At 34.1% G+C, this 16,857-nt stretch overlaps 1 protein-coding gene across 3 annotated transcripts; it reads left to right on the forward strand.

Moving 5' to 3' along the window:
• Window positions 1–1,200: 1,200 nt before the first annotated feature.
• On the forward strand, window positions 1,201–16,322 carry LOC115441167 (nucleobindin-2). Of its 3 annotated transcripts, none has more exons than XM_030165823.2 (10): window positions 1,201–1,635; window positions 1,986–2,105; window positions 4,097–4,204; window positions 4,984–5,091; window positions 6,109–6,279; window positions 6,883–7,005; window positions 12,704–12,803; window positions 13,603–13,836; window positions 14,539–14,642; window positions 15,465–16,322. In XM_030165823.2, the coding sequence occupies exons 1-10, from the start codon at window positions 1,633–1,635 to the stop codon at window positions 16,131–16,133; spliced, it is 1,740 nt and encodes a 579-aa protein (XP_030021683.1). In that variant the 5' UTR covers window positions 1,201–1,632; the 3' UTR covers window positions 16,134–16,322. The 3 variants fall into 3 exon arrangements, with proteins under 3 accessions (XP_030021683.1, XP_030021682.1, XP_037299716.1); XM_030165822.2 differs by lacking the exon at window positions 12,704–12,803 and adding an exon at window positions 12,846–12,948; XM_037443819.1 differs by lacking the exons at window positions 1,201–1,635; window positions 12,704–12,803 and adding exons at window positions 1,879–1,899; window positions 12,846–12,948.
• The last annotated feature ends 535 nt before the right edge of the window (window positions 16,323–16,857 follow it).

Consider the following 16,857-nt stretch of genomic DNA (forward strand, 5'->3'; position numbering starts at 1 on the left):
GGTTATTTGTTTAAGTATGGAAACAATCTCCTAAGGTATGCATATAATAATTGTACTTACACCTGAAATCCGAACATTCAAAAGTAATACAAACCCATACCTTGTACTTCTGTGATACAGAAACCCATCCAAGGAGAGCTTATGATCTACTGCTCAACTCTTAATGTCAAAATACCTAAATAATATTAGTAACAAAATATTATTATTTTTGCCGCTGTACTAATATATAAATTTGCATGTTATGGTTTCCTATAATTTAAGAGGCACGTCACATTGTTAATTGTACCAATATTACGTCATTGTATTTATTATATGCCGTGTATCCTTTGTTGGAGGTCCTTAAATATAAATAAATCTTTATGAACTAAGATTCCAATCTTGGGAATGACCCTCAAACCTACAGTTTGTATAATAAACAATAAGGGTAATTAATGAGAAACACATTACACAAATACAAGTTTATTACAATCAGCACACAAAGAATTTGTCACATTTGCAAGGAGGAGATAAAGTATCCTTCAAAAACATGCCAAACAGCATGTGAATACAGGAACTATTGTACAGTAGTCCAGAACCTTATTCTTATAATATACAAACACCAGACGGTACTTTCTGTCGTAACAGGCAGCATATCCTTAAGCCTAAGTATTGTTCATCATCTCACTAACCATCAGTGATATTATTTAGCCATTGCAACCCACCTATAAAAACACGGACACCAAATAAATAAGAAACTGTTTCAAATAGCAATGATGTACTAAAGCGTCATCTACCCAGTCTTCAGATTATACACCAATTAAATTGTCTTCCTGTCGTCGAGCAATTAGGAAACCTATTAAATTCAAGAAAGATTTAATATTTTCACAAAGTTGATGTTCTTTGTAAAGCGTAAATAAATTGTGAACAATATAAAAATATTGTAATGTTTTTATTTTGATATAATCAAAGCCAGAGACCAATAAACTAGAATAATAATGCCAGAAGTCATTGGCCAGAGCCCAGATATGTCATATATGACGTGTTCCCTTAGTGATGACCATTAGTGTTGCTACTTGCTCTGTATTTATTGAGGTTAAGTTAAGATTTATAAAGTTTTGACGTTCGTGGCGCTATAACTGGCTCCGCAGCAACCCATCTGTAATGAACACTATATGGGAGGCGAGTATTTACAATGACCCGACTCGCTACGAACCGTCAAGTCAAACACATTATTTCATATTCTCCTTCTCAGCAGAAGTACTTTGTTGGTTGCCAGTAGACCGATGAGGTTATTGAGTATATAATAAATAATAATTTCTAATGGTCTATATTCGAATGATCAACTAGCGAAACCCAAAGTAGCATCACTAGCAAAAAGGGATAGTTGATAGGTATGAATTGAGATCTGAAGGTTGCTTGTCATTGGTCTGATGAAGGTGATTGGCAAAGAGAATTATTAGTCTGTAGTGTCTATACTATACTATCTTACTTACCAAAGAGCATTACAGTTACTTTATGAGAATTAGTGATTGGGACACGTCAATAAATCATTTTAAAATTGTTGTTTTATAATAAGTACTTAGTTACGATAGTGGATATATATCGGCAGCGTTTCCTATGAAACTTTCATTATAGAATTTTTTATTTGTGACAATGGTGAGTATATTTTTTAATTTCGTTCAGAGTCGTATGAGTCTCATTTATCTATTAAAAATAAAATATGTTTGCACTGTATCGAACGGTTTTCCCCAGTGTTTATGACATAAATTCAGTTAATTGCAGTAAACCGATGATTGAACAAGTTATATCGCGATTTGCGTCTTCCTATGCAATTAAAGTTGCAATAAGAAAATTTTTGCCACATAGAAAGGCTATTTTTAACAAGAATTCCGAATTGCCTATTCGATTAACTAGTAAATGGTAATAGATTAATATGACAAAATAAGATATATTAATTATTGATTACTAGATAAGAGTTGAATATTAAGTATGTGTTTTTTTACTAGGCCACAATGAGGCTGGTACTAAGTTTACTTTGTATGGCGCTAATTCTTCACTGCTCATATGCGCCGCCAGTATCTCCAGACAAAGGGAACGAACATGACAGTGAAGTCAAGGATGACTTGGTGAGTATCAACTATAACTATATTATGATATATGCGAACATAGCTTTGGGAGCTGATTGAATCAAATTTGATTGTTTGATGTGAAGTAAGCTTGAAAATTAAAAATAATACCTTGAGGCTAACTTTTTAAAATGTCACTAACTATTAAACGACAAATGCTATTAAGTGAAAATCTGATGCAATCTCGTTTTTTGCTTTCTATATTACATCAGGTGTTGCTCATCTGAAAGATCTTTACTTGTATAGCAGTACCACTGTAATATTCCTGATATTAAAATTGTATATAAGTATATGTTAATCGCAGGGCAGGTCTTTATGTAACACAAATTACATCCAAATTGGTGTAGCACTTTCAACATGTAGGTACTTACCTCTAATGAACATCTGTTTATCTATAAACATCTATTTTAGTACCGTGTACCTGCCAAAGCCACTGTAGCCCAAACTTCATAATGGCCCATTGTTGTTACCTGTGTTGGGAGCATGCGCTGATAAACTTTCAGCTTTTATAAACTAACAAAGGTCTGGGGTTCATAGGCTCTTAGACTATTACAAAGGCGGGTACGTTGTTTCTTTCTGCCCAACCCTATGTATGGTAGCTGATGCTATAAACAGGAACAGGTGTGCAGTCAATTGAAAAAGATTGATTTGGCTTTTCTTAACACTTATGAGAACTTCACTTGATTTTGTGGTCTTTATCATACTGTCATGCTTTAGAAGCGTTATTAGAATGAAACTTAACCTGCATGTCTTTTTCTTTCAAGAGGTTTTGAATTTTTATAGACATCAATAATATTATGACCTATTTTCAGGCTTACACAGAGACAGTTGGAAAGTGATTAAATTGTCACTAGAGTAGCTTTTATTATAACCAGTTTGATGCGTAAAATGTCATTATTACTTTAATATTTTACGAGGTTAAGAATATTTACGAGAATACTCTCAGCTCTGAAAAAACGTTCGAACATAGCCAAAAGCACCTTATAATATTTCCTTATAGTAATGTAGAAGTAGAAATTAGATAAAGTCACCACCAGTGATGGTATTCTTAATTTTTATGTTTACATTAATTGTGTTATTTGTATTGATGGCATCTCTCACAAAGTTAGTAGGAATTTGCTAAGAGTAACTTAACTGGTTTCCTATCATTTGATTCTATTTCTGAATTTTAATCATAAAGCATCTTTCTGTTTATACGCTACTTATCTCATTTCGCTATGAAAATGTTTATGCCTAGTTATTTGCCTGGTGGTATTTTCTATTTTTCTATTTAAAACCCCTATTGTATGAATTTAACAATATTTTGTTAATGGCTGCTGGTAATATATGAAGTACACCCATGCAAAATATTATTTTAAGCTGTGCATTGCTATGTGTTTAGTGTTGCGAGTTTAAATATTTGCTGCGGTTTTCATTGTATATTGTAGTGAAACTTGCTTACACATCCATTCTTACGTTGGTACGTGACTTGCACATAAATTAACAAATGGTACAGTTTTATATGTAAATATATGATTATGAAATCTCATAAAGTATGTCAAGGTACTGATGATTTTAGTGAAACAATGATTATGCTGTGCTAATTACTTTGCAAATTATTCAATAATTATGTGGCTAATGTCGAACTTCATTTACTTATAAAATACTAATTATCTGGCATGTATTACAATTGTCATTATTACTTACTTACAATATTGAAATGTAAATGTATACTACTTTTTATCTTACTAATATTCTAAATGCGAAAGATTGTGAAAATTTTATATTTGTTTCGTTTAGTAAATGGAGAAACACTTGAACATATTTAGATGTAATTTGGACACAAATGTTGATCATGTCCTTTTTTATCTGATTTTTTAATTGGATGGCGCTGGCGTCGTACATTATTTTACAGAAATTTGTAGTGAAAAAGAAATTTATGGGACCCCGAACTCTGAGCAATTCCTATATTTGCTAAGTTGTATGAATGCATTTGTGTATGTTTGTTACAGGAAGACTATATGGAGTATCATAGATACTTGAAAGAAGTAGTCCAAGCGCTGGAAAGTGATCCTGACTTTAGAGAGAGGCTCGAAAAGGCAGACGAGGAAGATGTCAGGGTAAGTAGCCTCTGTGACTTTAAAACATATGATAATAAAGTACATTTCCAAATAATTACTCTACAAATATAATACAATTATTAACTAATTTTCTTTCAAGAATTTTATTGATCATAATTATAAATAAGGTGCCCTTTTTGTGTATATGATATTAAAGAAAATGTGTTCCTATTATATATCTTCCATTCATCGAAAATGACATATTTAAAATTAACTCCATTACTTATTTTAAAGAAATAGGACCATGTTATTATTGATATTAACATCTTACTCTAAACAACTTACCGTTTCTTTGTATTATGATCTCTATAATAATCTGTAAAATTATTGCAAATTGATTCATTGTCAATTACAACATTGGCGATACATCTATATAGTGCTTGATTGTTATGCTGCCAATCTTGATAACAAATTGTAATTACTGTGCAATCTAATCAAATTACATCCAGTGATAAATCTGTTTCAATATGTTGTAATTTTTATGTTGTTTGTCTGCATGTATAATGACAGTATGATAGCGTCGTTACTAATACAGGAAACCATATTATAGTTATAAAAATATCTTGGGAGGCATTGCAATCTAATATAGAAGAATTGTGGTTTACAAAAGATTATTTCAAATAAAACTCTGAATTTATTGATCGCTTTACGGATTAAGTAAAACTAGTTCTGCAGTATATTTATACTAACTTATTTAAGTTGCCACTGATAAACAGGATATAATACATTCTTTAAAATAAAATGTAGTCTAAAATTGGAATACTTAATTTTATTTTCAGACAGGCAAAATTGCCGAACAACTTGACTTCGTTAACCACAACATTCGTACTAAATTAGATGAGATTAAACGTCGAGAATTGGATAGACTCCGTCATTTGGCAACCAAGGTGAGGTGTAGGATTACTAGATATTTGGCTTAATAGTATGCTTAGGTTCACTAGTGGTGACCTAGAATGGCGAGGTAAATTTCAATTCGAGATTAAGGAACGTGAACAAACTTCTTGGAGCAATACACATTTATCGATAGTCGATAAATGTGTATTGCTCCAAGAAAAACTATGTATACTTAATGTTACTAATTATTTTAGTATACAAAATATAAGAATATCCTATTGTCCTAAAGGAAAGAAGAAAAAGTATAATAATTATGGGGGAAAGGCAGTGGAGTAATTTAGCCTCTACAAATTTCACTTTCTAATACCTTACGAAACTATAACACTAAGGTGTTGAATCACGTTTATTGTATTAATATTTCATTATACATATTGGCATTGATCAGTATTCCCGCTAGGTATAAATAAGATCTTAACATGGAATTGTAAATGAGCCCTAGTTTATCGAGACACAATGTAACATAAGATGTATTGTTGCTTGTGTGATAGACCTAGATTTGTGTTAATTATCCTTATGCTATCTACGTAATTTTTATTACTGAGGTTTTTAAATGATTTAATTAGGTAGTGAATGGAATCTTACTGATGCTATAAATGCGAATTTTTATTTATAATTTTTATATGTGAATATAGTTGAATGAATGGACTTAAATGAACTTTGGCATAAACCTACATACAGATAGAGGTTATCCCTTCACCAGTTCTTTTACGCGCGTTAAGCCGCTAACAACATGTAGTGTTTTATATATGTTTGGTAATTTGATGTACTACACTTTGTAATAATTTTGTGTTACACTTGTGTAAAATTTCATCCTAATTGGTTAAAGGTTCGAGAATATCTCAATTTCATAATTTTAACTGCCTATCTAATTAGAAAAAGCAATTTTTTTTTCAGTCTTCCATTCAGTGGTTCACCGATTCCCATTCAAAAATTCATAGCCCTATTTCACCTTCAGGAGTTGATTTGATATGCTTATGGACTACATATAAAAATTATTAATGATTTTTCAGCAATTCGAACTGACCAATGACTTGGATACTAATATGGGTAAAGTGCCATCAAATGAACATTTGGATCATGCCAATCCCCACACTTTTGAGATTGAAGATCTTAAGAAACTCATCAAAAAGACTACTGCTGACCTAGAGGCTGCTGACAAGAAGCGTAAAGAAGAATTTAAGGTATAATATTCGCTAGTTGTGATATTTGCGAATTTTTACCAGAATTGTATAGGAACAAGTTCCGAAGTAACCAGTTACAAACATATTGTCCAGGCTGTTAAAAATAAAAAAAATGGCATATATTATACAACATGAACTTAAAAATACGAAGTACTTCGAGACAATACAATGCTGTCGGTACAGTGAGACACTAGATGTTAAATCTAACAATGTCCGACAACTGCTTGTAGCCAGTGTAATTACAATGGTTTACAACCTTTAGACCGAAATACAAAAGTGCTTGCATAATGTTACTTGTCGATCAATTAAATTGCGGCGGTACTTACTAACTTAACTAGGTCAGGGATGGCGAACCTTTATTGATTACTTGCCATTACTGATTAAAAATGTAATATGCCTGTAACATGCCCCCCGGGGCGGGCCTTAGCTATTCAAGGGCGTTTCTCTGGTGACAATTTTCTTTAGGTGCCTTTTTATTTGCATACAATCTCATTTTTTTATTAGTGAGCCCAAATTATTTTATTGCATACCACCCACTGGCCACGTGCCTTTGGATCGCCATCCTTGATCTAGTAGTTAGCTATAAATTGTTATTTGGTATAGGAATACGAGATGCAAAAAGAATTTGAGAAGCATCAGAAAATTGAAGCCATGAACGAAACAGAGAAGAAAGAATACATGGACAAAGTTAAGCAAGAGGAGGAAGCTAAGAAACATCACCAGCCTGTAAGTCATTTGGTCCATGTTTGTTGTCATTTAGTAAAAATAAAAAAATGATCGTATTGGCACAAAAGTGAATACATAAATTGAAGTGTTGAATGTGTTCAGTTACTTTTGTGCCTGACTGTACATGCATATTGTTTATACAGCTTTTTATACACAATCATATTTTTATCTTCGATTTTGTATGCAACAGTAACTTTTTATTTATTTATTTATTTATTTATTTATTTATCAATTAAGTATCACAAAAGCTTACAGTGGAAATACACCAAGACGCTTGAGTGAAAAAAAAACAAAAAGAAAAAACAACAAGTAGACAAAATAAAACAAAACGAAACAATAAAAATTATCAAAAAAAAAACAACTACTTACATTCTACATTATGGGAACAGCTTATTAAATTTAAGTAAGATGCTTAAATTAAGTAACAAAATGACTTAAAAATAAGTACACATTTTATAAATGGTGTGACTATTATCGACAAATATGTCGGCATCCGGCCTACTCTCAAGATACGCATTTAATAAAGCTATAGCCTTGGCGGTGGGAGTATTGCTTGTTTGCGTAAGATGCCAAACAGCTGGACCAGTGAGGAGATTGTGTCTTCTCCGCCCAACGGCCCGAATGTACTGGTTGGGAACGTATAGGTGAATATTGTCACGTACCGATGGATTGTCAATTTTATGCCGCAAAAGTAAATAAAAATGTAAAATGCAAGCTAATTTGCGCCTGAGTTGCAACGTATCATAACCTACCATCCCAGTCACAAAAAGTGAAGGAAATAAAAATGGATAGTACCCATACATCCGAAGATATAAGTGTCGACAAAACTTTTTATGTATTTTCTCCACCATGAGAGTATACATTTTTTCACGGGGATCCCATATAATAGCATTATATTCTAATTTACTTCTTACATAGGAATTATATAATAATTTAAGAACGTTAATATTTGTGAAATGCGCGGAGGTTCTGATAATGAAGCCTAATGACTTGTGAGCAGCTCTACAGGTGCTTATAATGTGCTCATGGAAGTTTAGTTTGGAGTCAATAATAATTCCTAGATCACGTATAGATGTAACTCTATCAAGGATCACCCCTCCTAGTGTATAAGTCATTGTAAGTGGTTTCCGGGAACGTGAAAAGGTAATAATGTTACACTTAGAAGAATTAAGTGGTAGCTTATTTATTTCACTCCACCTTGCAACAGCATCAATATCACGTTGCAGCGCATCACTGTCACTATCATGTGAAATTGACATAAATAATTTAATATCATCAGCAAACATTAAACACTTTGCATTGCGTAAAATATTGGGTAGGTCATTAATCATGATCAAAAATAATGTGGGTCCCAAAGTGCTTCCCTGACTAACACCAGAACGAGTATAATATTGTTGAGAACAATAGTGTGCTATTCTAACGTATTGTTTTCGGTCTTTGAGATAATCAGCAAAAAATGTAAGGAGACGTGGGGAAAAACCTATAGATGAGATCTTCTGCAACAGGATGTCATTGTCGACAAGATCAAATGCCTTACGGAAGTCTAAATATGCTGCGTCGACTTGGGAGCCTGCGCTCATGCTTGTGCTAACATAGTCTACGAAATTGACATGATTTGTGAGAGTAGATCGCGCTGGACGAAAACCATGCTGTGAGTCAACCAAGCAGTTACTGATTAATGGAGAGATACAATGATTTATTACAGATTCAAAGAGCTTTCCAAATACTGTAAGAACTGCTATAGGCCTAAAACTAGTGATATTCAGAGATGAGGCGCATTTTGGTACTGGGGTAACTCTTGAAACTTTCCATTTACTGGGATATATACTATTTTTAAGTGACAAATTGAATAAACATAGGAGAGGCTCCTCAAGTGCTAGATAACAGTCCTTCACTATGAATGCTGGTATAGCGTCAGGTCCACTAATTGGGGAAACTTTTAGTCGACATACCGCTCTACGCAATTCACGTTCGCTAATAAAATCAAGATTGATACTAGCTACACAGCCATTGTCGGTTGCATTGAGTTCGGCAGTTGCTGGATGTAGATTTGGGACACATTTATGGAATACGGAGCTAAAGTACTCAGCGAACGCATCTGCAGCTTCTTGGCCCTCCACCGACTTATCTTTAAAAATGTATTCTTTGGACTGATAATTTTTTCGCCTCTCTTTTATATATTTCCAGAACTTAGAAGGATCACGCGTTATGTTTAGCTCTAAGAGATGTATATAACTTTTAAAAGCCCTATTAATAAGTTCTTTAACTTTGGATCTATAATATTTAAATAATTCCTTATTCACTTGCAGTCCTAGAATTTTGTACTTTTTTAGGTTAAAATGCTTTAGTTTAATGTAGTGAATTATTTCTCCATTAAACCATATAGGGTACACATATTTTTGTTTTTTGTAGGTTACTTTTTTCGGTGGAACATACTTATTAATTACGTTATACAATTTATCATAGAACATATCAACTGCAATATTTACATCCTGCTGATATGTTAAGTCAGTCCAGTCTATCTTGGATAGGGCATCATACAAACAAGGAAAATCTGCTTTATTGTAGTTCCAGTCAGAGATAAGATTTCGAGTCCTATTTAGATTCCCCACTGAAGTCTGTAGACTGTTAACGACAGATTCTTTCGGAAAAGTGAGAATTATTTCTAAGGGCGGATGATATGCATCCATCGGTACGAGAGCTTCAACATCAGACGTCACAGTAACACGATCCGAGTAGAAATTAGTTAAGACTAGATCTAAGATGCCGCCATATTTGTTACGATTGACATTATGTTGGCGTAGTTGACAATAATCCATAAAATAATTGAACTGAGTAACAACAGATGTATTGCAAGATTTGAGATTAAAATCACCGAGAACGACAATTTCATACTCAGAGTATTTAGAAATAGCATTTTCAATGCAATTTAATACATCAATATACTGTTTATCATTATATCTAGGCGGTAAATATACTAGACAAATAAATATTTTTATATATTTTTTTGTTACTATTGCAAACAACAGTTCTTTATCATCAGACAAACCTTCAATGTCAGAAACTTTTTGTACCGTATAAGTGTTTTTCACAGCCAATGCAATACCTCCCCAACCAACATCACCATATCTATCCCTTCGTAATACTACATAGCCAGGAGGAAATAATTCATTATTGTAAACAGAGCTATTAAGGAAAGTTTCAGTGAGCGCTATAAGATCATAAGAACTTACAGAGATGTTATTGTAGAATAGATCTGTTTTTGTTCTCAATCCTCTTACATTTTGATAATATATCGATACGGTTTTGGTTTTCAATTGGTTTTGAGATAGCTAGTTTTTGTTCTTACGAAAATTCTGTCGCCAGGGTTTTATGCATATATCTGTTGCCCAGTGTTTAGAGTCCAACACCAGATCTGCTAATTCATTCGGTATACCAATTTTGAACGAAGCATAATTGCCTCTAGCCTTGAGGGTTTCAACAGTACAAACATCACTGCCACAGATCGATTGGAGGTGACAGCGTACTTGTTCTTCAGGTGTACCTACTTTCACATAGAAGAGGTGTAAATATCTCCAACGTTGAGAGGCTTCAAGTTGCATGGTGCCAGGAGAGGCTGAGCCGCGCATAATTATGTTTGGCAACCTAGATCTTCTATTAGTTATTTCAGTTGATCGGTTTCGTTTCACTGGCGGTATGTCCCTGAAAATGTCATCCTGGCAGTTCTCATTGATGTCGGGTCCCGGAACAGTAGCTACATCTTTATTAGGTGTTTCGGGTTGATTATGGATGGCATTGGAATGGATTCGTTCAGTTTGAATTTTACCTGATTCACTTATAATTTTACTCTCTAAATCTGCCAACTTACTTTCAAGCTCGTTAACTCGATTATATAATGGAGTAATTGTGGTTTTCATTGTTATAGCAACTTGTTCTGCCACAATATTACCAATCATATTTGTTAAATTCTCATTTAAAGCAGATTTTAATTCATCCCTTATTATTATCCGCAAATTCTCTACAATGTATGTATCATCAAGGGCAAAGTCAACGTTTGTTAATACACTACTATTTCGACGTTCTTTCGAACACGTTTTACGGATAGTAACATTCTCACGTTGGTCGGTATTATAACTAATGTTGCCAAGGTGCTCTACCGACGTATTGTGATCCTGGGCCAAGTTAGTTTGTAAGTAGTTGCCGACGGAAGAATCAGTATATTCCTCAGTACTTGGCCGTGCCGGAGTATTTGAGTTGTCTATTTTTGGCTGTTTACTTCTGCATTCAATGCAGGTCCACTTCTTCTTTTGCCCTTGAGTCATTCTAGTATTATAGTGAATTTCTGATATGTTAGCACACAGGAGATCGTAAACTTGAAGACACATAAAGCATTGAAGGTTTAGTTTGCACTTTATCTGACTGCGACAACCAGCACAGATTTTTGATATAGGCGCCATCTCGTAATTGTAAAACGAAATCTTTGATGTGGAATCAATTTGGTAGACTTATTATGGTATAGTTATAATTATAGTCCCACAGATGGCTCTAATTTAAATTAAATAATGATAGTGCAGTTTATTAATTTAAAATATTTTATCTATGACGACCGAAGCAATCTGAGCGCCAATCATAGGCCACGATATTTTGCTCACCAATAAACAGACTTGAATGATTAAGGAACGTAAACACTAGACACAGTTATTTAAGTTTTAACGTATTATTAATGGAAAATTTGGTTTTGTTATATCGTTTCGTGCACTTTCTCACTATTCACCAGTTTAATGTTGTGGATTTACATCACAGTAAGTTAATTGTTACTAATATGTATAAGCTTCACAGTAATTTAGTTCAGAAGAAAAGTTTATTTACATACGAGCAATTTTATTGTAACCACTTCACTTTCTGGTAATTGTAGATTTGCCGTGGAGATAATAATTATACTCAACTATTGAACAATAAGTGACTAAATGCAATATATTTGAACTTCAAATTAACCCTAATTAAATTTGTTTTAATTATTTTTGTGCACTACTGCTACTCTATATCTATATGATACTCTCTATCTCTGCTTTTATATTTTTCGTTGGAAAAACGGTTTTCCGTTTAGCTATTTAATTTACGTAAATTATTATAATATTCAAATACATATTTTATTTTGTGCAAATTATTTGACCACTTATCTGAGTTATATATTAGTCATAGCAGAAATGTGCCTATTTTATAGCTTTCTATCAACATATTCACATTGTTTTGAAATGGTAATCGTAAAGTAGTATTTTGCGATAAAGTTAAAAAGCTGTTGCAATAACTTACGACTTGCTTGAAATACTGTACAGTTTCAAATGTAAACTGCTATCGGGATTATTTTAATGTTTTTTTGTTCTTATATATTGTAAATTGTCATGTACGTCTTAATTTACGTATGTCTTTAATGATTTGTATGATATTGCATGAGCATTATTTTCGACTTTAGTTGTTATGTATAAAAATCGTAAATATTGTATAATATGTATTATGTATTTGAAGATTTATGAGTAGCTTACTTCCTATTTACTTTCAATATGTGTGCCAACTATTGGTATGAACGCCCAAGGCCAAATCTGAGTGACTTGTTCAATCATAAAACTAGTAAGACTACTATAAATTTTAACAATATATTTTCATTAAATTGTTGTATAATACATTTGAAACCATACAGCTACATCACCCCGGTTCTAAACAACAACTGGAAGAGGTCTGGGAGAAACAGGATCATATGGACCAACAATTTGACCCAAAAGTTTTCTTCATGATGCATGGTGAGTTGTGTATATTGTATTAATCGTTGTTATTTGTAACAGCTTCACCACCCCGTGACCAGAGAACAATTGTTAGAAATATGGAAAAAAGGTGACAATATGGATACCAAAGATTTCGACCCAAAGGTGTTTTTCATGTTGCATGGTAAGATCCAAAGCGTGCGTTAAGCTTGCAACGATGCATTGTTTAGTTCGAAGTTGTATTGCACGTTGTTTGTTATGAAAATGACTTTATCAGTTGTAGAAGTACATTATTGCTTGCTTTGTGTTGTTTTTTCATTTTTGTTAGCTAGGTATGCATTGAGTTTAGCATTGTGCGTGTGTTACTTACTTTAGTTTTTATTTTTGTTGTTGTTTTTTTATACGAATGATGCATGTACTTTTTTTTTGGATGTGTCTCAGCAATCTTATTGCCAAATATGTTTGCCAAAATACGACGTAGTTATAAAATTAATTTCATTCTTTGATCAATTCCTATTAATCTATCTAAGAGTTCCAAGTCCAGCAGCAGTGTCAGTGTTGTATTCTTAAAAAGATTGAAATTGCTGAGATACAGTCTGTTTTGTTTGTTGTCAAGTTTTATATTATACTGAAATTCTTCAAAAAATTTGATTAGACCTATTGGTTTATCAGTTAGTAAGGTTATTGATTTTACAAAGTAGTTTATCGTATTTTAAAGAGATGCCTTCGTCCAATAGCCTGTTTAATAATAGCTAAATTTTTAATGCAACTTTAATTTGTGTAATTATCCTTGAGATCTAGCATTGAAGTTGATAACTAAATTATGCATTTCGTTCAGACGTGGACGGAAACGGTGTATGGGATGCAGACGAAGTAAAGGCGCTATTTATCAAGGAGTTGGACAAGCTGTACACTCCTGGAGGCCCAAACAAGGACCTCCACGAGAGGGCAGAGGAGATGGAAAGGATGCGAGAGCACGTCTTCAAAGAGAACGATAAGAACCGCGATGGTCTCATCGATTTCAACGAGTTCATGATGGAGACGCAGCGCGCTGACTTCAACCAGGATGAAGGTAATATTTGTTTGCTCTGCACCTATTTATGTTTAAGCAATATCTGAAAGTGAAGGACATTTCGCACCGAAAAAAAAATGGGAAATCACAAAAAAGCTTTTATATTTAGGACTTATTGTTTATTTTGATATAAATTTAACAATACGTTATATATTTTTATACTTATTTAATCAATTTTGAAGTGAAATTGAAATTAAAAAGAATTAGAATGAATTAGAAGTGAAATTGAAATTAGATTTAGAAGCGTGCGATTTATGGATGGTCGCTAGTAGGGCGGGCCTTAGCAATAACAGCCGGCAAACAACTTGGGCATAATACTGCCTTAGTATATATACACTTATGTAAAAAAACAATCCACTCCACGCGATAGTACGTTCAAGTTGTTTGTCTGCTTGGGCTCGGCCCCTTTTTCTGGCGAAATTTTTATTAGGTCACAATGATACTTTTGCTCGTAAAAGCTATTATATGTCGATGGTGCGCTTGACTTGGGGTTCATGTTCCGTGGCGCTCTACTTGGGATCTGGTGCGCCGGCCAAAAATCTGATTTAAATTGCACGGCACTCTTCAACCAAAGCTATTTCTGAAAAAAAAGGGAGGTTTGAATCAAGCATAAATAGACAGCTGAATTTTCATGTATTACTAAAAAATAGTGCAATGTAATTTTACTTTAAACATAGTAATATTGAATTGAATTTTGTTTAGGTTGGAAGCCCATTGAAGAGAATCAGATTTATACTCAGGCGGAATACCAAGAGTTTGAGAGGAGAAGGCTGGAGGAGCTGAGATACTTGCAGCAACGTGGCTTGGTCAGTACAATGAACAAGTTACTATCAGTGACATTTAGTTCTTATGGACTTGAATAAATGTTTATTATTGTAAAGTTAACAATGCCAGTTACGCATCTATGATTTCTTTGGTATTGCCCCCGCATTAATAATAAACCTCCGTTTATGGGGCGTGGTATCACTTACCATCAGGAAGTACTAGCTTTGCCCCCTCTACTATAAAAAGTGTAAACCTTCCGATATGATAGACACTTGATATTCTAGCTTCCTACGTTACTGACTATTTAAAATTAGTTGTCCATTAAGGTCATAAAGTGCAGATTTTGCTGATACATATTTATTTATTTTTTAAATAATAACCTATGTGTGTATAATGTGTACAAAAATACTCTAAAACGATAATTTACTCTTTGTAAAGACGATAAGGTATCATAATTTGTAAAAACATGCAAAAACCTACCCCCTTATTGTGATAACAAGTCTGTTTCTCAGTGCTGACAGCATGGCAGCCTTCGCAGTGCGTAGACATAGGACTGTTGTGATTGGCTTTTATTGAGATACAACTTGAATTTAGTTGGCTGTCAGATAAACAAAGTTGAACAACAGCAAGCTGTCAGATAAACAAAGCTGAGGAACAGACTTGTTATCACAGTGATGCTCCATCCTTAGATAAATAATGTCTATGAATAAGGGGGTTAGAGTTTAAATATTGTGTGTATGTTTCACTATATTTTGTTGGATATAAGTTATGTATTGCATCAGTCCAACAAGGTTTTGAATAAAACTTATATAATATAAATTGTTCAACAGCAATTATAGAATCACTCTGCGATTTCATTTCAGGTCGACGCCCAAGGCCACCCGATTCCTGGTGCGCAACACCAAATTCACCAAGCCCTTCAGCAATTCCAAGCATACCAACATCAGCAACAACAACAAGCTCACCACCAGCAATTCCAACAAGGATCCCAATATCCAGGTCAACAACAATACTATCCTCAAGGACAAATGCCGCAGGGGTACCAACAGCCCCCGCAACAAGGATACCAACAACCTCCTCAGTATCAACAGTATCAGCCTCCTCAGGGTCAACAGCAACAAGGCCAATTCCAAGGACAACAACCTCCTCAAGGTCAACAGCCTCCTCAGGGACAATACCAGGGTCAACAACCTCCTCAAGGACAATTCCAATCTCAGCAACCGCCTCAGGGACAATACCAGGGTCAACAACCACCTCAGGGCCAGTACCAGGGTCAACAACCGACTCAGGGACAATTCCAAGCTCAGCCGTCCCAAGGACAAGGTCAACAACCCTCTCAGGGCCAATATCAAGGACAGCAACCTCCAGTTCAGCAACAGCAACCACAGCAGGCCGTAAATCAAGCTCAAGTTCCTCCCGTACAGAATCCGGAGCCAATTAATAACGCCCCACAAGGACAAAACCTTCAGCAGGGTCAAGCTGGTCTATCCCCACCTGGACTTGGACAAAACCAAGCGCACCCAACTAGTTAAGCATTTGGCTTATATAAGCATTAGCTTTTAAATTATAATGTATACCCTTTAACTCTATACAGGTGCCAAATTCATCTCAAGCTTTTTTTATTCTTCTAAATGTACTGCAAATTTTAATTTATTGTAGTATATCAAATTTATGTAGACGTGTAGGAGATACATAATAAACGTAATTTCAGGACTCACTAATGGTTGTATTTTTTACACCGGGTTCCAGTCCTAGATTTGTAAATAGGCCGTATAGGCCTCGACCTATGAGCGGCAGATTTCAAATGACGCCCACTCGATTTAATAAATCATTCGTTTATTTAACTTTCGTGCCTTCCATAATACAAATAAATGGAAAATTATTAAGGATTTTTAAAACATACATACATACATACGTAAGCCTTAAATAAACGTGGGCCTACACTCATAAAAAATATAAATCCGGCACTGCCGGGGTCATACATATCTTGTTGAGTGTAGGCATTTTCTAATATAACTTGACCATAGTCTTTGACTCGTAGGCATAATGAATTTAATGTCTTTTGAAATCACCTTTTGTATAAACTCGATAACGTCTCATGAACCATATTCCTGCCATATACGTATATTTATAAAAGCTCTGCACTAAACGTTTGCATGGTGACTATAATTGATTATTTCATAGTAGCTGCTCTCGCTTTAGCTTCACTATTGTAAATGACGCCGATAGTTATTGCATTATTATTGAAGTATCAGT

This window comes from Manduca sexta, chromosome 27, assembly GCF_014839805.1.
Source record: "Manduca sexta isolate Smith_Timp_Sample1 chromosome 27, JHU_Msex_v1.0, whole genome shotgun sequence".
NCBI lineage: Eukaryota > Metazoa > Arthropoda > Insecta > Lepidoptera > Sphingidae > Manduca > Manduca sexta.

What these genes read in the sequence shown, in the direction of transcription:
- LOC115441167 (XM_030165822.2), top strand. An exon ending in CAGACGAGGAAGATGTCAGG is followed by an intron (nt 4,205 to 4,983) that starts GTAAGTAGCCTC and finishes TTTTATTTTCAG; the next exon opens with ACAGGCAAAATTGCCGAACA. An exon ending in GGTGTTTTTCATGTTGCATG is followed by an intron (nt 12,949 to 13,602) that starts GTAAGATCCAAA and finishes CATTTCGTTCAG; the next exon opens with ACGTGGACGGAAACGGTGTA.